At 42.3% G+C, this 24,207-nt stretch overlaps 1 protein-coding gene across 2 annotated transcripts in view; it reads right to left on the bottom strand.

Moving 5' to 3' along the window:
* The window catches only part of FRMPD1 (FERM and PDZ domain containing 1), a 1,188,014-nt gene that overhangs the window by 56,769 nt on the left and 1,107,038 nt on the right, over positions 1–24,207 (bottom strand). For both annotated transcript variants that reach the window (XM_078676303.1, XM_078676304.1), the window contains exon 15: positions 22,512–23,390. In XM_078676303.1, the coding sequence (XP_078532429.1) occupies positions 22,512–23,390 (879 nt within the window). The remainder of the gene's footprint in view (positions 1–22,511; positions 23,391–24,207) is intronic.

Below are 24,207 nucleotides of genomic sequence, written 5' to 3'. Positions count from 1 at the left end.
GAAAAATAAGGGGACTATTTTGGGATAATCTCTCCAAGGGCTATGACATCCTTCTAGCTGAAAAAGACTGGCCGCCAGAGTTTGTCAGGGAGTGCCCTCATGGCGAAGAAGTAATTATGCCTGCCTTCTCAAATCATATCCCAATTCATAAAAAATATACACTTGCTAGAAAGTGGGCAGTAGCTCAAGCTCCTGCTTTATATAAAAATCATGTAGGATGGGATGAGGACTCTCCTCCTCACAAAATCCAGTTAAAATCACAACCTACTGCACAAAGGCAGTACCCAATTAAGCAAGAAGCTAAAAAACAGGTAAAAGAAATCCTAGATCAGCTAGAATACCAGGGGGTGATTGAAACTTGCACCTCACAAATGAACAACCCTTTGTTTCCGGTCTCCAAACCAGACAATTCATATCGTCTAGTTTTGGATTACCGACACCTTAACTCATGTTGCAAAACTTTTGCAGTGCAAAATTCGCATAGTGCTGCACTAATGAATAACATAGTGCGCAAAAAATACAAAACAACATTAGACATCTCTAATGGATTCTTTTGTCAAAATATAGCACTAGAGAGCAGATATTTGTCTGCGTTCTCAATAAATGGCACTCAAAAACAATTCTGTCGGTTAGCCCAGGGGTACAAGAGCAGCCCGGGAGTATTCTCAGCGAGAGTAACAGAATTACTACAAACATATGATGGCGAAGCATTATCTTATGTCGACGACATATACTTAACAGATGATGACTTGGAGACTCACTTGAAGAGAGTGAACACCATAATACTTGGGTTCGCAGCAGAGGGTTACAAATTCAACTTTAAAAAATCCAGAATTGCCCATCTGACAGTCCTGTTCTTAGGATACGAATTATCAAGTGAAGGCAAAAGCCTGGCTGACAATTTCCTAGAGAAATGTGCCGTACTCCAAGCACCTAGAACACTAAAAAACCTACAGTCAATTCTAGGCTTCCTAAATTTCGGAAGAACATACATTACAAATTACGCAGAAAGGGTCAAACCCCTTTATGATCTAATAAAACCGGATTTTACAAGAACCAATTGGACTCAAATACACACAGAAATTCTGAGATCCTTACAAACAGACATGTTAATTAAAACAAAATTAGAAACACGTGATAACACGCGCAATCTTGTGATTCGAGTCATCCCAGGAAGATGCGGATTTACATACCTGACCTCTAATGAGGGAGATAAGGTACCAATTGCATTCAAATCACACTTGTACACAGAGGCTGAAAAGAAGTTCAGTATTAAAGAAAACATTGTTCATGCAGTTCAAACCGCAATAGCTAGAGAAAAAGATAAAGCTGACGGTAGACATATCACAGTCAGAACAGCAGAATCAGCCTTTGCGACACTAACAACACCGTGTAATTTACCAACAACAACATTGAATCCGGAATGGATACAATGGGTGAATTTAATCACAACGGACAAAGTATACTACTACTTTGATCCAGAACTAGAGGAATTAAAAAATCTAGAATATGAAAGAACATTCCCTCTGCCAATCGACATTCTGCCCTTACGACACTACGCTTGTGTAATCTATACAGGCGGACATGCTCAACCCTCCGTTTGGGGAGAACAAGCATACATTCCCACATGTGAGATTACAAAAGAAGTGTGGCGCGGAGGTAAACTAAGACCTCTATTAACAAAAACACACTCAGTAGAAACTAATTCAGAACAACAGACTGAAATAATGGCATTGAAAATGGCGCTAGATAATGCGGATCGCGAATTCCCGACACTTATAGTGTCCGATTCATATTACTGCGTCAAATCATATAACAACGATTTGCAGACATGGATTCAAAACGGTTACAAAGATGAAACAGATGCAACAATAAAGCAGAAACTGCTTTGGGAACAAATAGCTCTTTTACAAAAAGAACTATCAAAGACTCACGTGACACACTCACTGAGTCATCAGCGTGATGGCGTTCACGTTGCAGGGAATTCATTGGCTGAGACAGCCACAGCGGTAGCAACTAAATCGGCTTCCGTAGTTCGAAAAAAGCGTACATTAAAATATATTGACGGTGAAACAGTGCTGGCGGTGAAAACGTCATCAAAAGGCGACTGCTCAGCGCTACCGATCAACTATCCACTCAATTATACATACATAATCGATGCAAACTCCGTCCCTTTTGCTCGAATCCCTGGAGTGGGGGATAGAGTGATTCCAAACATGGACAGGAGAAACTTGTTAATCGCAGACGCACATATGGGCGAGGGTCTCAGACACCTCAAACTAAAAGATTCTCTGGAAGAATTACAATCAAGGTACTGGTGGCCAGGCATGAGCCTGCATCATACCATGTTTGTAAAAAACTGCCCAAACTGCAACAGGAATCGCAGTGGTGAGAGAAACGGTGTAATACCGTGTCGTTTCACTCCAGAAAAAATCAACAGTAAAAAGCAAGGCTTGCGATTAACATATACAGGCTAGTTTCCACTTATAATGTAGATCACCAGCACTCGGCTGACGTCTGGACTGTTATACAAAGATTTGCGAGTCTAAATGGCATATACGCTAAGAGCATGCTACGTTTGACCATTGTTTTCACTCTAGCACTCCAGCCTGATGGGAAACATGGCCAAATGAGCATAGCACAGCGGGAATCTTCTCACTTCCTTCCTGAGGGATACGGGATGGTGTAAAGAAAAAACCAAGGCATAAAGCAATCTATAACGGAAAGGATATTAGGTTCGGGAGCTGGGTGGGTCAAACATCTAATAAGTGTCCAACGTAGTCTAAATAACTTGCCAAGAAATTCTCTGAAGGGATTCAGTCCGTACGAATTATTATTTGGAACTAGGATGTTAATCTCTGACCTTGACAGTCAAACCTCAGTGGTGAAGGAAAAAAGCTTTGATATCAAAGACCGTTTGGCTATTTTGCAGGACTTAAATGAAACAAGAAAAGACCTGAGCAACATAAAGTTGAAACAGCAGCCAACAACCACTGAAGAACCACCACCTGTCCCAGCAAGACCTGTCTGGATTCCAAAAGTCGGGGATCTAGTCAGAGAAAAGATCGCGGTAAAGAAGGAATTTGAGCCTTCTTACAGAAAAGCAGTTCCTGTCTTGTCTGTCAACGGGACAAGATCAGTTGTACTACCGCCGCTTGCTGGTAAAAAGGAGAACCGAGTTGTATCCATCGACCTGGTAAAACCACAATCATGTGGCCGATAACAAATAGTAGGCCAAGTGGACTCCCAATGAGTAGCAGAACACCAAGGTTTGCTACCAGTACAGAGGTCCTAACTAAGAGGCTAATCACATTCGAAACGCCTACAGAAGAACAACAAGGACTATGCAACAATGCAATGGAACTTAGACCTCTGAAAACCCAAATAAAAACATTTAGCAGAGACACACCAACCTACAATGAAGTACCAAATGATAATGCAAGGAACATTAATCCTGAAGCAATTGGAACAATTGACAGAACTGCATCCGGCTACTTCATAAACTTCGATGATTCCTCTGAAGGCTTCAGTGAATCAAAGACACAGCCATCAACAAAAACCTTTAAAGATAAAGCTAAAGAACTTTTGAAACAACTGAAAGAAACATATCTAATTTCTCCATGGATTGAATTTTGGGTGGGTTTTGGTGCATTTATCCTCATACTTTGGCTCATCATGGTACTAACTTTGGGACGCTTCATTGAGGGAAAATATGCTAAAATGGACACAGCAAGTCAGAAAATCAACTTGATCCTCAAACCACACACATCTTCACACGTCGAGAAAAGAGAACTTTCTTCAGTCAACTTCACAGCCAATCCTATACCGGGTGGGGTAGCATGGGACAACACTGACTACGAAATCTATGGTCCGGTTGAAATCCTGAAATATCCACACCAAATTAAGATCTCATTGAGTGACTTTGTAAAACCAAGCTCATTTGCTGATGATTGGGACTTCGAAAGCATTAATAATATGATGTCTGACTTAGTAATGTCTGCTAAATTTACCAAACATGATTATTTGCAGGGTTCTACAAATTATGATAGTATGTATTGCTACAACCACTATGGTAACCATTTTTTACATAGATCTGCACAACCTAGAAATGTTTTAAATTATAATCAATGGGAACATTGTGCAACCCCTCCAAAAGGAAGCTCAAGAACCGTTTACGACAAATATTCATACTTTTCAGGTTTTAACATAAGTAATGCTGAAACATTTTATTTTAAATTGTCAAATAAGACAGGGACGAAGACCATGATAACAAACACAAAATTGATATATTCAGACTCCTTCTTTGAACAAATGAATACTTTTGGTTTTGATTATTGGGACAAAAATGTTGAATTGAAAAGTGTTTGGGGTACAAAAGAATGGCAAGTACAGGGTATAGAATCTTTGTTTAGAGCCTGCATGATCCCAGAACAAATTATATTTTTAAATGAAACTGTTCAACAAACCACCTGTCTTGGCTTAGCCAAAATCAAAGACTTAAATAAACCGTCTATTCCAAAACCAACAATGAACAGCAATAGCTCTACAGATGAAGAGATAGACGTAAATTATGTATTAAACCAAAACAGAACACATCCAGATTGGAAACAGTGGTTGATCTGGCCCACAGATACTAATAACTGTCAAGACAGATTCCTGAACAAAACACAGGGGTTCAAAATGACCAGGCCAGACCCTAGATATCCTCAAAGACAACACCCAGGGATAATAACCACCTACAGTGTGGGCAAATTATGCCTTCAATGGCTACAAACTTCCACACTGGCAGAAATTAAGCAACACCTAACTTTACTTACTGATGGTGCTGACTTGCGTGATTTCACTATGGGACCACGCAAACAGCGTCAAAAGCGTTTCATAGCAGCCTCTGTATATGCAGCATACAATGAGGCCTGGAAGGTTACTCAAATTGAGACAGCAGAAAGGATACGGGAAATTGACCGTATTAATTTGGAAAAATCACTTTCTCTAGTGGACAATGGGTTAATGACTCTGTCCTCCAGAATTTTTTCTTTGGACAGCATTGTGTCTTCAGCAATCGACATATTATCGCAAGACTTGCTGTTGTTACAACACGGTCAGTCACAATTGCGTTCTATTGTACAGCTTGGCTGGACGTTACAAAATCTGCGTTCAGGCTATGTGCCTTGGCGTCTAATCAACACAACGTCACTATTCTATATCTTTAACCTTACTGATAGACAAATCAGTATGGCACAGAAGGGGGCTGATTATACAATCCTGAGCATTGAGAAACTTGAGAGATTACCAGTGACAATGTCAGAACGACCTGTCAGTGAATGGATAATACATGGGATAATTAATATTCCAATATCAACCTTCAGGTTTCAATACTGCCAAAAATATATACAGGCTGGCATGTACGAAAAATTGGGAAAAGGGTACATTAAAACAACATGGAACTTGCCCTATTCACATGCATGTGTCAGTAATAAAGGACAGAAAGTGTTTCTTAGTGGCAATAATTGTGCGATGTTACTAAGCGGTACACTTCTGTGTAATGGAATTAGTTTGCATGGAGCCTGTGAAGGGAACTCAAATAACCTTTCATGTCACCAGCAAGGCGCACCTGCAACAGAGATAGAACCATTCTTTCAAAGACTCTATAATGGGAGTTACATTCTAATTGTGGACCGCAGATGCTGTAGTCTTATGCCCGGGACTCCTTATCTCGTAACTACGACTGCGAAGGTCAAGTGCTGTGGACACTCATTGTTCCCCAGCTCCTTTCCAGACAGGGAGGAAAGGGCAAGGCCCAACTTGAAAATTACTTCTATTCGAATAGATACTTTAAGCAGAATGAAAACAGTGCTTCTTCAGACGCCGACAAGGCTCACGTCATCAAAAGAAACGTATGATCTCCAAGTCGCAAGGACGACTGCAGAGATACATTCATTGTTATCAACTAATTCCCCCATACATTTCGCAGAAATCCTGAATGAAATCTTAAATATTTCTGATACCAGTGGAGTCTCAAAGGTATTTAAGACAGTATTTTCGATGGCATTAACACCATTCAAAGCCATACTGGGTATTTTTCCAGATTTCGTCTATTCGATTTTTGGCGGACTTCCCCTCATTTTAGGACTGATTGCAGGAATCCTATTCCTAGTCCTTATATTTCGTTATGGCAAACCATGTCACAGACAGAACACCTGCGACAAGGGAAGAAACAATCCTAGCCATTGGATACCGGGACGGATATCAAAAATCCTGGGACTATGCCGGCTTAGAGACCTGAACATGACTTGGTTTCTATCATTTCGACCAATGTGGCAACGATGTGTTTTACCTGTATTAAGGTGCCTGCTATGCGGAGAAGAATGCGTGTTAGACACCTGTCTGACGCTACAATCGGATGCGCCAATGGATGCAGAAACATTGTTGGGTCCAATAAAGGCTCATGCTTTGTCCTGCCCTCAAAGGCTACCAATCCTGATGACGGCATTCGTGGAAGCTTCACCACTACGATTAAGGGGTAGTGAAGTTCAAGATGAAAGCAGCATCGATCAGGTACGACCTTCTGTCAGCAATCCAAATCAGAATGTCAATGGAGACAATCATGCGCAGGAATGCATGGTTACACCTATTTCCGAGTTAGTGGAACTCTCCCAGGAAGCTGTTGACAACTTTTTCGAGAGTCTAAATGATATGATGTTCTCACCAGAGCAGAAATAGAGACTTTTGAGCAAGCTCGTACACGGCGTTCCCTGAATTTGGCCTTCAACTTTAATAATAAAGTCACATGAACAATTTTCCCTCCAGTTCACGGACAGCAATTTTTCCAGCAGCCCCAAAATATTTTTGCATATTTTTCGGGACATTATCTTCTGCTTAAAGTAAGAACTATTCCTAGAGAACTAAAATTTCTAATTTTAGATAGCTTATAGACATTAGCTGCCCGCTGGTATGTTCATAATTATTTTATGCTGTGATGGAATGGTCTCGAACTTTTTTTCTGTATTAAGAGCCATTTCATGTGTAAATTTTCATATACTAAATAGCAATAATGTATACAAATGCGTGCTTACTTTAGCATTATTCTACAGCTTGAGTGCATACTATACATATGACTGCATTTTTCCGTATATTTGATAATTTCAAAATGCATTTATGTATTTTGGGGTGGTAAGGTATACACAATACTCTATAGTATGTTTTACTATGCATAGATTAGTAAATATGTCCATAGTTAGCGTGGAGTGGGTGTGATGTATTCCTATAGGTTCTGTATCGATCCCCCTATTCCTGACCCTATTCTGGTTAACAAACTAACAAGTTAACTAAGCAGCCATCCCATGAGACAGAAAACCCCCATGATGCAGGAACCGTTATCTGATAAAGCCACACTACGGCACAGGAACGTGTTATCTGATTAGGTCATAACGCTTGCCATCTAATTAGACAAGCAATATTCCTCCAGCCCCTGATAAGGCATACGGAGTTCTCAAAACAAATCAAACCTATGTCAACCTGGAAAAACCCTGCGGCCATTGTTTTGATTTCATCGAGAACTTCAGCAAAAGAATGTGCTAACGACCAAGTCGTATGACATCCTTATTGACGTATCTATGTCCATCCTTACGTCAATCTCGGCACCTTAAAGGTATAAATATTAACGATATTGCCCTATGCAAACACACGCGGTGGTGACGAGGACGGAGCAGCCAGACTTGCCGAAGCCCAGAGCAGAGCAGACCCCGCTGGCGCAGCCCCGCCTTCTTGACGCGCTGAGAACAACACGCTGCCTTTCTCCTACCGAGAGATCCAGCACCGGCGCTTCCGGGTAGCCCTCGCAGGCAGCCTGGAATATCGAGACCAGAGAAAGAGATACCATCCCTCATTCATCCTAAATTCCAGGTACAGAACTGAATAACCCCTCGCAGAGAATTCTTTAGTCAGTCACTTGGCAAAACAAACTTAACTTAAACTGTAACTTTCTATTCTCGCCCACGTATTAGACTTAGGTCAGGTACACGGGGTAGGCGTAGTTAGAAACACCAGTTGAGTACGATTAGTCAAATGTATATATGTATGTATCTATTTTATCCATTTTAAACCTTCATATGGCTTAGAAACCATATCAATGTTTTTACAGTATTATTTTATACTTCTGCTTTTAATGTATGCACTTTACTTAACTATAAGTATTGCAATAATATCGATCCATTTCTCTTGTATGAGAAAAGAGACGGATCAATAAATAACATCTTTTATTGAACACGCCCGTCTCTTCCTTTTCTCTACAATCTGATGAGACTAAGAATGCACGTACTGACTGAGTAAAATAAATTGCCTTTTGTTCACACGACTCTCGAGATACACTCTTGATTAGGGGAGAGCAAAGTTGTCATGTTCTATGGTTGTCAGAAACTAAATCCCTTCTTGTCTATCCAGGGAGGTTCAACTCCTCCTTGCCTATTCGAGAAAGTTTCTAGTGAACTCTGAGCTAGCTGGCAAACCCAAAACTTTAAGTCTAATATCGACAGTAGTAGACCTAGTTAACGTCTGGTCTAGGCCTATACTATTGAAGGTATTATTCCAATGCGCAGAGCCTATTGGGATAATAGGAACTACACTACATGTTATTCACCCAGAAGAGTATACCTCTAGACATCCAAGAAAAGACAAGGAAGGAGTTCAGAAAAACCTAGACTAATAATGCGAACTCCTCTCAACCCCTTCTAGGCAACCTGTGCGGTAGGTACCTGATTAGAAGACATTTTTCCAGTAGCGGTCGGTGGTGGGAGTAGCTGCCGGGCGGTGACGTGGGGAGGGGGAGGAGCAGGGTGGGGGGTTGTAATCTATGCATTACGGAGGATTCCAGGTAAGTAAACATATAAATAAATATATAAATAAATAAAACGAATTTTGTTGCGTGTACTGCATCGCATTTGGGGATGCAGTCCGCAACAACATCCCCAAATGCGATGCAGTGCACGCAACGAAATTCGTTTTATTTATTTCTATGTTTACTTTCCTGAATTTCTCCGTAATCCATAGATTAGTACCCCCCACCCTGCCCCTTCCCCTCTGGGTCAGCTATCAACATGTCCCCAATAAGTCTTTCACAATCCCACAACTGTGCTGTCTTGCAGGCCTCGACTTGCTGCTGCTGTTATTCCCCACCCAATGCATAAACAAGCCCCCTTGCAACATGGTACAGAGGTGTGTGCATGCTGCCTGGCATAGGATTTGTACTGGAAGCATACCCCTCCATTACAAAATCATACCGCCATAGCAATTCTAATACATTCTACGCATTGCATGTGTGCTGTACAGTGCAGCACACATGCAATGTATGAAATGTTCGGTGAAATAAAAACATTTATCCAGGTTAATGCATGCCTCTAAGAGAATGTATCTTTTGATGGAAGACCAGTCTTAGTGGGTAGGGCTTTGCTTCAAACACAATGACTTTGCTCTTGTTTTTTTAGTGCTGCTTACAGCACATCAGTGGTTGTGTACCTGCCTCGTGCCTCATGGTACCAGATAAGAGTGATACTTATGTTGAATGCCAATTATCCAGCCCTGCTAAGTTTCCCAGGTCCATGTGTGCTGTGCTGCTCCAATACAGGTTTTTTGTTTGGCTTCAGGTGATTTTAGTCTTGTTTATTGCACTATAAAATGGTACTATTAGTCACAGAATTCAAAGGAGAAAACCTGGACTGGAGAAGCACATAGTGCATGGTCCTAGAAAACCTGGCAGCTATGTTTGTTAAGTAAGCCGCAGATGACAAGAGTCCCTAGGCTACCTGCACAGACACAATGAAATACAGGTGAGAAGTGAGAGGAAGGACTGGACCCTAAGGGGACGATTTCGATATCGGATGGACCTGAGTCTGTCCTATATCGATCTGGACTGGGACCAACCGACCTCCTGTCGGCAGTCCCAAACTAGCTATTAGGATTCGTCCGAACAGTGTTCAGTCACACTCCTATTCTTTACAATGGAAGCATGCATTCTGACCGGAATGCATGCTCTCATTGTAAAGAGCTGAGGTGTATTTCATCCCTGCACCCCGTGGCAGGCACCTCAAGGTGCAGGGATCGACAGGGGGGCACCTATGGCTGCCATTCTAAGGCCTTGCACCCATGTGGGCCCTGCTGGGGGCCCCCAAAGCCAGATTCCGACAGCCTTTCTGTGTTGGAAAGGCCAGCACAGAACGGCTATAGGAATCGGAAATGGTAAACCCTAGGGCGGCCTAGAGTTACTGATCCCTTTCCGAATGGCAGACAGGCTCTCCGAGCCCGTCGGAAGCTATTTGGAAAGCCTGTTCAGATTCCTTTCTGACCGACCACATCATAATGGGTCGGTCGGAAAGGAATCTGAACAGGACATTTCGATGGGGTCGGAACGGCTCCGAACCGACGGTCGGAGCCGTTTCCGACCCCATCGGAATCGGCCCCTAAATGTAGTCCTGACAAACATGATCAAGGTGGCCTTGCACTGCCGGATGCCACAACTGAATGGGCCATTCGGACTTTCCCTGTTGATTCGTGAAAGCCCATTCAGCTCTGAAAGCATCCCACAAGTGGCTTGACTTTAAAACTCTATATATTGCATATCACAGCACTGATGCTCGTAACGCATAAGCTTGACCATCTAGTCCAGTCATTTTGTTTGCATTGTGCAGTTCCATTATTCAAATGAAAAAATGAAAAACCTGGACGGATTGACATAAATATGTACTGACCAAGGAAAGTTGAGAGTTATGTAACACACTTGTTTTGATGTATAGTACAATGATCAGACCTGGTGCCTTCACACTCATACAGGAGGGCTGCAAGTCCCCACTCCCACTTTAGGCAGGCCACTCCTGATTCCTTAAGGCAAAGATGGCTTTATGTTATCTTTCTCTTTCTTAGAAAATCCTTCGCTCCAGTTAAATCACCCTGTTTTTTGTTTAAATCCCCCTCTTAACTGTTCTAGCATGTATGCCCTTTGCAATGTTGATTCTTAGCTGCATTACAAAGGATGGACCAATAAGGATACTAGAAGATTTAGGGCAAACATGGCTTATTACTGGCCACAAAAAAAAACCAATTGATATCCCTAAGGCCAAGTGAAGAAGAGAGGATTGCCTTGATGGTTTGGGTGGCTTTTTGTTGCAGGATAGAATTGGATTGACTTTTGTAGGCCACAGGGAGCACAAAATGGAAAATACTAAGGATCAGGAAAGAGTGGTACACGCATCTATGCCTTTTGTTTTTTATATCATGCCCTTAAACCATGTAGATATGCTCCCTGCATCTCCAATACTCCTAATAACAGACCAATGCGCGGGACGGGGGATACTGAAGACATTGAACTAGCTTCATTGAACCATGAACAGTGTCCCCTGTCCACCCAACAATGAGACACCATTATAATCTTTTGCCCAAGAACGTTGTCCAAGACAATATCCATAGCAGGGTTCACCTTTTCAATAGGTACCCCGCAAAGGCACTTCTATTCAGGTAATGTGTAGAAAGTAAGTCTGCCAATGTAAAGTTGTGTTTCTTTTATTGCTTTCATAACTTTAGATCTTAAAGTTTGAAGTGTGGTGTTTAAACGTAATCTTCCTTTATACTTTCAGCCACATGTTGCTTTTTGGTTGAGCTGAAGATAATTATGTCTGAAATTAGAGCTAGAAGAAATATGGTGCAAGCTGCATGAAATTGATAGTTCTGAGCAATCATCCCTCTCTTTCTTGCTTCTCTGTCCCTGAAAACACCAGAAGAAAAATCCCTACGTCCTTCCAAGGAAGTTTTTAAAAACAGGAACACACATCCCTCAATTCCACCAGCTTATATTGCTATCATTATGATTAATGATATCTTTTATTCAGGAATGTAAAATGATAGTTTCCTAGTTGGAATGCCCAAGTCTGCAACAGAAGTCTAAAGTCAGGATCCATGGCTCCTTGGGGTCATGGATCATGAAAATAATTTTTACTTTGGTTTATCATGTCTCAGATCACGGAATATAGATGGTAAGGACTAAGGAACTATTTACCACCCCTCCCCCGTCTACCACAGCAAGTGGTGCTGAGAAAACATTAATTGGAATACTACCTAATGGGATACCTGTAGAGATGGAAGAAAGGTGTTTTACAGTTACCTAGCCAACTCCAATCCCTAGAAACTAGCAATTATTGGGTAGTTGCACCACGTCCTACCGCAGCCTGCAATCAGTCATATTAACTAGCCTGCAGCCATGTGATTGCAGCAATGACAGAGGGCCCGATTCACAGAACTAACTTAAGACAAAATCCTAAACTTACTACCATTTTGGTATTCACAGAAGGCACTTACTCATTTTGGTATTCACAGAAGGCACTTACTCATTTCGGTATTCACAGAAGTTAGGAGTCCTAACTTTAGGACTCTTAAATGCTTTCTGTGAATACCGAAAGATTTAAAAGTTAGGATTTTTCTCAATTTAGTAGTAGTAAAGTTAGGACTCCTAACTTTAGGACTCCTAAATGCCTTCTGTGAATGCCGAAAGTCTTAAAATTAGGATTTCTCTCAATTTAGTAGTAGTAAAGTTAGGACTCCTAACTTTAGGACTCCTAAATGCCTTCTGTGAATACCGAAAGTCTTAAAATTAGGAATTTTCTCAGTTTAGTAGTAGTAAAGTTGAGAAAAATCCTAATTTTAAGACTTTCGGTATTAACTGAAGGCATTTAGGTGTCCGAAAGTTAGGAGTCCTAACTTTACTACTACTAAATTGAGAAAAATCCTAATTTTAAGACTTTTGTTATTCACAGCAGGCATTTAGGAGTTCTAAAGTAAGGAGTCCTAACTTTACTACTACTAAACTGAGAAAAACCCTAACTTTAAGACTTTCGGTATTCACAGAAGGCATTTAAGAGTACTAAAGTTAGGACTCCTAACTTCTGTGAATACCGAAATGAGTAAGTGCCTTCTGTGAATGCCAAAATGAGTAAGTGCCTTCTGTTAATACCAAAATGGTAGTAAGTTTAGGATTTTGTCTTAAGTTAGTTCTCTGAATCGGGCCCAGTGATCTTAATCTTCAAAACTCAAACCAAAGCACGCCTCACATATATTATCGAGCTAGTAATTTTGAGACTGCAACAAAAGTTTCCTTCTCAAATGTTATTCAATGTTTGGGCTAAATGTGCTTTTCATTTTGTGGTCACACATGATTACTCCTAACACTTTCTCCTTGGCCTCTGCAGCAGATCTTTCTCTGATTTTCGATTATGTCCCAAATACTAGGAGCATGTTGATCCCTTTCTGTCTCTTTCTACCTTATTAGTATCATTCCCATGCCTCCGTCCCACGAATTCGCAGAACCACCGCCGGAGGAAGATCCTTCTCCTACCTGGCGGCCAAGACATGGAACTCCCTCCCCACCCACCTACGGCTGACCCAGGACCACCTCTCCTTCAGGAAACAACTCAAGATCTGGCTGTTCGATCGGTAGAGACTGCCCCCCCCCCCCCCGCCAGTGCCTTGAGACTCTCGCGGGTGAGTAGTGCGCTCTACAAAATTTGTATGATTTGATTTGAATTTGATTAGGTAATGTTAGGGCTTTTTGTCAGTCAGTTAGTCAGAAACTTTATTTCGCCAACACAAAGTAGGCATAAAAAGTATACTACATATAAGAAAACAATTCACAACATTACAAAACACATAAAAAAAAAAAGCTACAAATTCATGATCATTTAGACAGTAATAAAATCATTTCATTTTGTAGGAATATAATTTCAGGTAGTTATAGATCTCTTTTTTAGTGCCAGTAATAACAAAGACGCTAAAGAGAAACAGATAAAAGGATCAGAAAGTAGCTGGAGATAATAAAGTGCTACGCGACACTGTGTAAAATTCGTTTTTCGCATAATAGGGATAATAAAACGTTTACTTTCATTATAATAAAATTTACAGAAAAACAAAAAATGTATGCCATCCTGCATAGATTGATTATCGCATGTACAAAATGGGAGTTCAGAAACAACATAAACATTACGAGGAGTACCCAGCATTAACGGAATATAATTTAAACTAAACCTCACCTAGACATACCTATGTTGAGGGTTAGTAACGAAGGTTAAATAGGTTCTATTTGAATTCGTTAATTCTAAGGTGGGGCACGCCAGGTAAGATTCAACTGTTGGGAGATTAATATTTTTTATCTCCCTTCTTGTCTGGCGAATCAAAAGCAGTTGAGCTTTTAAGTCAATTTTGGATATAGAACTGCAGTTAGAGCGTTCCAAAAAGAGGTAATGAAGCCCAGCCACCTTTAATGTAATTTCAACATAAGTTAGCCAAGCAATATTACCTACTCTATCTAATTTCAGGACATCTTTGATACTCTCTCTTGTCAAGACAAGGGACTCCTTTCGTCATATTGAGTGCCACATTAGGATAGGAGCCATTGCAATTATAACAGTTTTATAAGCGGCACCTAGTTCCATGTGACACTTGTAGTTGGCACATGACTGTGGTAACAAAAGGACGCTCTTTAGGGAATTATCTTCAATAATCTGCAGTTTTGTACAGTCTTTCATACTCCAAACAGCTGCCCCATAGGTAGTGGTAGATACAGTCTTGGCTTGGTACACTGTTTTTATTAGATCTACTGGTTTTAAACCAGTTTTCTTTTATAAACTTAGTTAGAGCCCCAATACTTTTTTCCATCTGAGTTCCTCTATTAGTAATCATCTTTTTCCATTTTGTTTGAGAATCAAACATAATCCCTAAATGATTAAAAGAATTGACAACCCCCATTTTCCCCTCTTCAGTAGTGATTTGCGGATATTTTCGATATTTCGAACCTGCTACTAAAATTAATGACTTTGAATAATTCACTTTCATGCTTAAATTACACATAAATTGTGTATAATCCTGGACTAGACGACACAGTGCATTACTAGTACGAGCTAAGAGTACGGCGTCGTCTGCATAAAATAAAATTGGCACTTGCGCTGAATTAATATAAGGGACATCTGGTGTAGAGCCCATCAGTCCGGATTCCACACCATTAGTATAGAGTGCGAATAGGAAGCGGGCGAGGACACACCCCTGTCTCACGCCTCTTGTAATTTTAAATGGCCTTGTCACTCACCATTCCTCCCATATCGAACACAGGCTGAAGCATCTGTATACAGGTCACGAATAATATTAATAATCTTCATGTCAATACCCATCTCCTCCATGATCTGCCACAGCCTAGGCTGTGCCACGCAGATCCATGAAGGCTAGGTGGAGATTACCTTTTTTTTGCAGCTGTGTATTTCGCCATAATTAGACTCAGGTTCAGACACAGGTCAACGTACCTTTCCCTTTTCAAAAGCCAAATTGGCATGGGATAATAATATTCTTTTCCAATGCCCAGTCCTCTAAATCTATTTAAAATGAGTCTGCCCATTAGCTTTGCAGTAGAGTCTATTAAGGACATAGGTCTATAGATTTTCGGGATCAACCTATCCCCTTTTTTATATATGGGAATGATTACAGTTGTTTTCCAAGATGGTGGTGCTTTTGATTGAGCAATTTTGTTAAAAACATTTGTTAAAAGTGGAGCCCATAGATCGTGATTTTCTAAAAATAAATCTATAGGAACTCCATCCGGTCCAGAAGCCTTTGCTCGTTTAAAGCTGACAGGAGGCTCATCAGTCTCCAAAACATGGGGAAAAGATTGGAGGGTTGTCATATCATCCATTCCAAAGAGGGCTTCACGGTGTGTCACCCATGCCTTTTGGTCAACATTAGTATCTGTGGTCCTAGACTGCTCATCCTTTAAAATCGCAGCATTAATCAAAGACCAGAAAGGTTGTGAACTTTTTAGTATAGCAGCCTGTTGCAAGTTTTCCCACCACTCTTCTTTTAAAAACCTCAGCCTAGTGGTCCTTGCATTTTCATAGGCTTGAAGCAAGCCTTTTACCAGTGATGTATCTCGCGGTCTGGCCTTCAGAGCTACATGCAGACTCGTAAGGGTTTGATCACAATTATTATCGAACAAACTACATTTTTTAGGTTGGCCATTCCAGATCACACTGGTTAAATTATTTTTACCATCAGTTAAAATCAAGTCAAAATCCAGGAGCATTTTGTCATGCGAATCCAAGTCTAAGCAGCTGATTATTTCCCCATAACATTTAGAGACATAGGGGCAGATTTATGATGCTATTGCGCCTCCTTGCGCCGCAATTGCGTCACTAAATGTGACGCAACGGCGGCGCAAACAATGCGCCCTATTTACAACGTGACGCATCTAAGAGATGCGTCACGTTGGAAAGCCCTGCGCCATGAGGAGGCGTTCCTGCGCAGGGGGGGCGTTCCTGCGCAGGAACGCCTCCTAAAAGTGGCTGAGTGAAATCTATGAGATTTCACTCAGCCACTTTCTACGTCAATTCCTTACGCCTGCTTGAAGCAGGCGTAAGGGTGACACACACTGCATTCAATAGGTGGCTCCTGTGCATTGCAGGAGTCATGTTGCACTTGCGACATGACTCCTGCAATGCGCCGCCCGTACGTCGAGAGATGCGTCACGCATCCTCACTTCCTTGCACCATGGTGCGCCGCATCATAAATGCGGCGCACCATGGGTGGCGGAGCAGTGGCGCACTGTGGCGCATGTTAACTCGCGCATCCCTGGGGATGCGCCAGTTAACATAAATCTGCCCCTAAATTTGCCAAAGAGCTCCCTGTATCCGCCATTTCCCACTTTAAAACAATACTGTTCTCTCTTGCGATCACAGGATTTATAGGGAGTTTATATGTACGATCAATTTCCTTAGTGTTTTGTATGCAGAAAGTTACTGCAGCATGGTCACTAAATGGATAAATTGAGATCTTAAAATGAGAGAAAAGGCCTATCATTGCATTAGAAACCAAAACATAATCAAGAGTAGAAGACGCAAAATGGTTAAAAAAGTACGTTCAAACTGACCAGTTAAGTTATCAACAACATTTAAAGAAGCAAGATTATTTATCATTACTAATCTGTTAAGGGTATTAACATATTCAGCATGACAGAAATGGGGGACACGGTCTCCTTCCTCATCCTGTATACCATAAATTAATGCATTGAGTTTGTCACAAGTCTGAGCATTAAAATCCCCAAGCCAGATTATATTACAAGGTTTCCTGGATTTATCCTGTAACTCAGTAACATCTCTTTCCAACGCAGCCAACTCCGCTGATTGGTTACTACCAAAATTATTATTGTAATAATTAATAAAAAGCCAACAATAATCCAGAGAATATTCAATTAAGTTAACATGATTATAAGGAGAATCATTTAATCATTTAATCATTTACCTTAAACGGTAAAGTATAAGAGATCAATGTCAGGAGACAGCCCTTTGCCCGACCAGCAGATGATGGAGCAGCTGCAGTATAAAAGGAGCGATACCCATTCAGATATTTTGGGACCCTTCCCAAGTCTCTTGAAGGCACACTATGTCACTGAAAGTTAACAAGGAAAGCCAATCTTTTTTAGATCTTTTTTGATTATAACCAGCAATGTTCCAAGACATGACCGATATAAAACCGGTAGGGTTCCCTCGAAATGTCAGGCACTGAGACAGGTTAGAAATGATTTTGCACCTGACTAAGGTCACTGAAGAAGTGACCAAAGTGGTAGTGGGCAAGGGAGACCTTTTATGCAAATCTAAAGGAACATTCTCACTGGTTGGCATAGTCTGAAAATCCAGTAAATTACAAACAGAGAGGCCTTCTAATGCGGCATATCTATTTTTTAAGGGAAGTGGGGGAACTAAAGTAGAGGTAGGTTGATTGAGTAAGTGTCGTGGAGGCCTCCAACTGATTTGCCGACTAAAATGGGGCAACTGTGTCATCTGAGGGATATAATGAGGTTTATAAAAGAAACCCAAAGGTAAAACAAATATCTCAGAATTAAATGAAGACATGTTTGGGAGAATTAATAATAAATTGCCCACTACATGGGAACTATCAAAATGTACTACAATACAATCGTGTTTGATAGTTTTAGGGGCTCTCCCTACCCAGGGTACCCTCCTCGCCATGATGATGTTACGATAAAGATTTACATTTTCACCTAGGCATTTAGATAACCAATGATAGGATTTATTTATAAGCTGCTCCGTATTTTCGATTGTATTGGGGTTGAGTTCTGGGACGTTAACTAAAACCATAACGTAGGGACAGGCAGCTGGAGGGAGATCTAATGTTAACTTAGGCATCCTAAATTCATCTTGATACCGAGAAACTTCCCTATTTGAACCTAAAGGCTGTAAGCCTCCCTGTAGCCCACTCTCCTGACAGATCCCAGGTATAGGTCTAATAGGGCATGGGAGAGGAGTGGCAGAACTAGCAAATAATTGTTGTTCGCCATATAGCCTTGAGCGACCAATATTCTCAAGATTACCTTGTAGCTTGCCTTGTAGCTGTATCTGCATTTGGGACCCTTCATTTGATCTCAAATTATTAGAAGAAGTAGAGTCCAGGACAAAGCCAGAAGGAACAGAAGATCAGTGACAGCATTAGACTTTACAAAAGGGTCTATGCTTAGCTGGGAGTTAGGTCTAGCTACATCAGTTATTGCAGGGCTATTAGGAGCGGAGTGAATTGTAAAATGTGAGGTCCCCAGAGCTGTTAATTTTTCCTCTATTTGAGACAATTTGTACAGTACAGGATTGAACAAAACAGTCGTCATAGTTTCTAGTCTCTTCATTAAGTCCGAGTCACAAGGATGCTCAGCCCCCAAAGCAGGATTGTTAACATTTTCGTTTTGTCTGGCACATCTAGTAGATCATAGCTGCAATGAGAGACCTGAGTTCGTGTTGGTGTTGGTGTTCCTTGCTTCTCCTTGGGGTTCTTTCTTTCATTCATTGTTGACCTTATTTATTTATTTATTTATTTATACGGATCTCCCAGAGTTACGTTTTTAACTTTCTTAACGGTGCCTTGACAATGCCACAGTAAAATGGATATAGATGGATATAGGAAGGTGCGCTTTTTTTTTTTAATAGGAACCACCGCCACCCTACCTTAGTCTTCAAAATGGCATCAGTTTGTCAATAATCCCTGCAACAATGATTTCCTGGCAACGTGAAAAGAGGGTAAGCCCTGCGCAGCCTCTTCCAGCCCCTGATGGGCACGGACAGGCGCGGATTGTGATATGATGCAATGGGGAACTGGTGTTGGCGCCTCCTGCCCCTGGCTCCTGGCGCAGCAACAAGGTCTCTTGGAGTCCCCAAGGCAAGACAAGGCAAAGCAAAAACTGGCAGCAGCGGAATAAAATTGTGCAAATGCAATGTAATATTACTTAGTACTTTGTGCTGCAATACTATGCTGCTCCTTAGCTCTTTAGCTCTGACTAAACTCTGGCCATAAGCGGCCATAATTGGTGCATGTTGTTTTATTTTGCACAGCGCACCCTTTATTGTGAGCAGCTTGCTACTGCGACCTATCTCAGCTTCAGCCTCAGAATCCTAGGTTGACTAAGCTGGATCTCTTGCACCAGTGGTCGTCTTATAACAGCTGAGGGCTGAGGTATGTGCAGCGTCTTTGTCGAGGCCGGGTCTAACATGTGAAAGGGGAGGAAGAGGCGGTTTTGCAGCTAGCAGCCAGCTGGTTTTCACTGCTCAAGCTCACCTGCAGCCGCTTGCAGATATCGCCGCAACCGCACACCGCCCCTCTCCGTCTCAGCTCCACCCGTTCCTCCGAGTGGCAGTTCCCGCTCTGTTCCCGCTCTGCCCTGCTGCTATGCTACGCCGGTGGTCCGTACACCGCCGCCGCGGCTCCAGCGATTCCTGCGGCTCCAAAGATTCCAGCGATTCCTGTGGCTATTTGAGGTGTAGGTTTTATGTCGAAGAAGCTCTGTAAGTAAGATTCCATATGCAAACTCTACGGGGCAGATTTATGAGTACTGGCGCATCTCTGCAAATCAGCAGGGATCGCCAGAACTGATGCGTCACGCAATTCCCTCCTTGCGGCACCACAGATGCGCCGCATTTATAATGCGGCACACCATGGTGCAAGGAAGGGCAGATGCGTGACGCATCTTGTGGTGTACGGGCGGCGCATTGCTGGAGTAGCGTCGCAAGTGCGACGCAACTCCTGCAATGTACAGAGGCCACCCATACATAACATGGTGCGTCACTCCTTACGCCTGCTTCAAGCAGGCGTAAGGATTTGACCCAGCAGCGTCGTAAAACTGACTCAGTGAAATCTTGTAGATTTCACTGCGTCAGTTTTACGGGGCTTTCCTACGAGGGAACGCCCACCCTGCGACAGAACGCCCACATGAAACCTGACGCAGGTTTCATGTGGCGCAGGGCTTTACAACGTGACGCATCTGCCTAGATGCGTCACGTTGTAAATAGGTTGCAGGGATGCGCCACGTTTCCGCACCGTTGCGTGACGCAACGGCGGCGTAAACGTGGCGCAAGTCCGACATAAATCTGCCCCGTAGTCCTCTGAGGGGAATAATACGCTGAGGGGAATATTACGCTGAGGGGTTGTACCACGACAACTAAACTGCTGCACGCTGGGCATTGAGAAATCTATTTGACTCAACAACCCATAATATCCACAAAAGAGAGGACCATGGGCCCTATGTAAAAAAGTGCTAAGGTAGGCACTTAGGACCATCTATAGAAGGTGCCATGGCTGATGCAATAGTATTGTGCACCTTAATTCTGCGCCCCTGGGCACTTTGGTGTTCCAGAAGGGGCTGCGGATGCTTGTGTGCAAGTAGCACAGCCAGTTGTGGACGGCATGGGTCACGGGTGGGGGAGCGGGAATTGGGGGGGAGGGGTTCATGGGCGTCGCACGTAGGGGGTGGGTCATAATAATAAAAAAAATTAAACTTAACAGCGAGGCTGGGTCCAGCGCCTTATTTGCTCCTGCTCTCCTGCCTCCGACAGAAACAGGAAGCAGGCAGCCAGGCTCCCTCCCCTAAGCCAATCACAATGCTGCAATGCAGGGTTGTGATTGGTGTGACCACAATGACACGGCGCTCAGCCAGGGGCTGGAGAGGTGGGTATGTTCTCCATGCAGGCTGCCAGGGAAAGTGCGCACAACTGCTTTGGGCGGCTCCGTAAGCAGAGCAGCCCCACCCAGCCTTCCGCCGGCAAAGGAAACATAAAATGGAAATAACTAAAAGTTATTACCATTTTATGTTTTTGCTTCTCGCACTGCGAGACAGCAGTGTGGTGACGCTCCTCCGCCATTGCGGAGGAGCAACAACTGAGCACATCTACAATCCAAAGGAAGCCTTCCCACATTTACAGGCAAAGTTTTTGCTTGGGGTTGTGGTCTCATTTGCATTTGGATCTGGCTCTTTTCAAATGAGGGAACACTCTACCTGTGCACCAGTGCTGCATTATAGACATAGATGTAGAAGCAATGGGGCTGTCAGGGTACATAGTCAGTTCACCCTCTTAGGGCACACTCTGAAACCAGAGAATGGCAGTCCCATGAGCCGCCAGACATTCCCATGCAGGTGGGTTCAATCCCTCACTGCACCCACATGACAGGAGATCTATGCTTCCTTTTGGAAGGAAGGCCATAGTTCCACCTCAAAGTGAAAGATGGATCTGCGGGTTCCAACAGCTGATCTGTCTTTCACTCGCAGTTCGCAGATGTACTGGGGCTGTGCTTTGAATGTAATACGGTGTACTGACCCGGTCTCCATCCGGCACATCCAGTTAAAGGTGCCTTAATGTAGACCAGGGCTATGCACCATATATATCATACAGGTCCTGGTGGCATGTAAGGACCGTAATGAGGACTTTAATTGGAATCCTTCCTACTGCACCAATGATTATTTTTTTATCCCCCTTTAAAAGACACAGTGTCAGAAAAGGTCTTTAAACCTTGTGTTGTGTCATCATTCACAACATGCATCATCAGAATTATGGCTGAAAGGCCAGATTTTCATAACTGCAGTTATGATCTTGATCCTTCAGCTAGCTCTGACAACATTGAATCTCCTTTGCACGTTAGTTTCTTTTCTCAGATATGTAGAATTTTTCTTCAACTTCTCCAGCAAAGAGAGCATCTGGTGAGGATTTACAAAACCACTGCTGATACTATCTATATAAATATTTTTGGTGTATAATGAAGGCATGTTATCACCGGATTATGAAAAGAAGCAGGAAATAGCGAGGTTACTCTTTTCAACTTCTTCAGCTAAAGCTCATCAGCTTGTCAAATGGAGCACCCACACTTGAACAGGAGTGCACAACCTCTTTACTGACAACTTCATTTTTATTTGGAAAACCCACCATTTATTCATGTGAAGACTGTCTATGTACATTAATGAAGTTAGTAAGTGGCAACAAAAACATTTCATCCACAGAACCCCCTACTTTGTATGCCTCTATTCTGCCTTGGTTCTTTCAAGCAAGAGCTAGGTTACAAGACACATCAACTTCTTCCTCGGTCAGACCCTCCAAGGTGTCAGAACTCATTTAGGAAATTGTTATACTCAAGAGACCCCAGTTTGCTAGTGCCTGTGATATACGCACCTGAAGAAGGTTGGGTTGGCGTGAGCCTTTCTGCAGCATCAAAGAATTCCTCTTCTGAGCTGCTGTCCCCAAATCCAGGGGGAGGAGACAAGATAAGGCACTCCACCTCAGGGATCAGATCATTCACATTCATAATGTACCTCTTTTCAGTTTCATCAAATGGTTCTTTTGGGGAAAAACTATCAGGGCTGTTGAGGAGGTTCCTTTCCACACTGCTGGCAGGGGAAACATTTGAGCAGAGACTATAGTATTCCATAATGTTATTCTCATAAAAGTGACAGCCCAATGTAAAGGTGTTCAGCTCGTTTTCCTCTTTCTGATCAGTGCTCCCATGGCGTCTGTTAGACTCCAGCTGATAAGCTATTGTGTCGGTCACTGGCGGAGAACACTGCAAGAAGCAGAGCAGAGGATCGAAACCTGCCCTGCCATTCTCTGTTTCTGTCTGAATCTCTCTGCCATCTGCAGAGAATACATTGTACTCGCTGTCCATTTCTTTCAAGCACGGTGTGTAAAATTGGAAGAACTCTGGCCTGCTGGAGGAGCATGCCTCCAGGTCATCCTCTTCTAGGGCATCAATAGAGTCGCTGGACCAGCTGATTTTGCAGCCTTTACTTTCTGCGGTTGCAGAGTCAGAGATCTCAGAAGCGCTGTCGGTGCCGTTGTTACTGCAGTCACATGGCACTATCTCACCTACACCGTCCCCAGTTTCGTCAGCCACTTGCTCGAACCTGTCAGCAAACTCATCCTCCTCTTCCTCTTCCTCTTCCTGCAATGGTTTGATGGCACTGTATTTCAGGTGGTGGAAATCAGAGGAAAACTCCATGAAAGAATCAAGCTCAGATGACTCTTCTGAATCGCTGCACACTCTAGATTCATAGCCTGCAATACAGACCAGAGGACGAACAGAAGATTAGTGAGGGCATATATCATACATGACATAAAACGCACACAAGGAGGTAGCCCCATGAGTTATAAATTGCATATCAATCTATCAATAAAACCATCAGGTGGTTTTGCAATTGTATTGTTCTCCATTGTGATAAATCACCAGAAATTGCAGTCTTGTTGTGTTTGTGTCCTTCAGCTCCCAACAGAAGACCAACAACAGTTTCATTTTATTACAAAATCAGCATATTGAATGTACAAGAGACAAGTCTGTTGTTTCTCACACTGCTACACACGAAGGGTCTATGCAAAGAGTGATAGGTATTCTAGTTGGAGAGGCGGATTCCTTTTTCAAACATCAGCCAGTGAACATTTTGGAGATAAAGCAAATGTTTCTTCTCACAGAGAAGAGTAACCATTTAATAGAGTGAAAACAGGAAAAACAACCAACACATTGCAGATCATACAGACCAATCTTATAACTTAACATTGATGGAAAATGTTAAGCAAATGTTATTGTTGCCTAAGACAATACATGCTTCTCACAACTAGTGCTTTATGATTTTGCTGAAAATGCAGGCATACCTTTTTATATAATTGAGTACCTGCTCAAAAGGACTTTGACTGAATGGAATTGAGCTTTAGTAGGAAATCCTCAAAACACTTGACAGGAAAGGAAAGAATCAAAATACAATGCAAAATATGCATCAAAATATTAACGTATGGATTAAAATCCAAGGAAAACTGTCAATGTCTTTTGAGTTATCAAGGGAACCCAGGAAATCCTATTTAATGTTACTAAAATTATTTG

The sequence above is a fragment of the Lissotriton helveticus genome, chromosome 2_1 (genome assembly GCF_964261635.1).
Source record: "Lissotriton helveticus chromosome 2_1, aLisHel1.1, whole genome shotgun sequence".
NCBI lineage: Eukaryota > Metazoa > Chordata > Amphibia > Caudata > Salamandridae > Lissotriton > Lissotriton helveticus.
The sequence above is the reverse complement of the archived record's forward strand: the minus strand, read 5'-3'. Positions and strand labels throughout refer to the sequence as shown.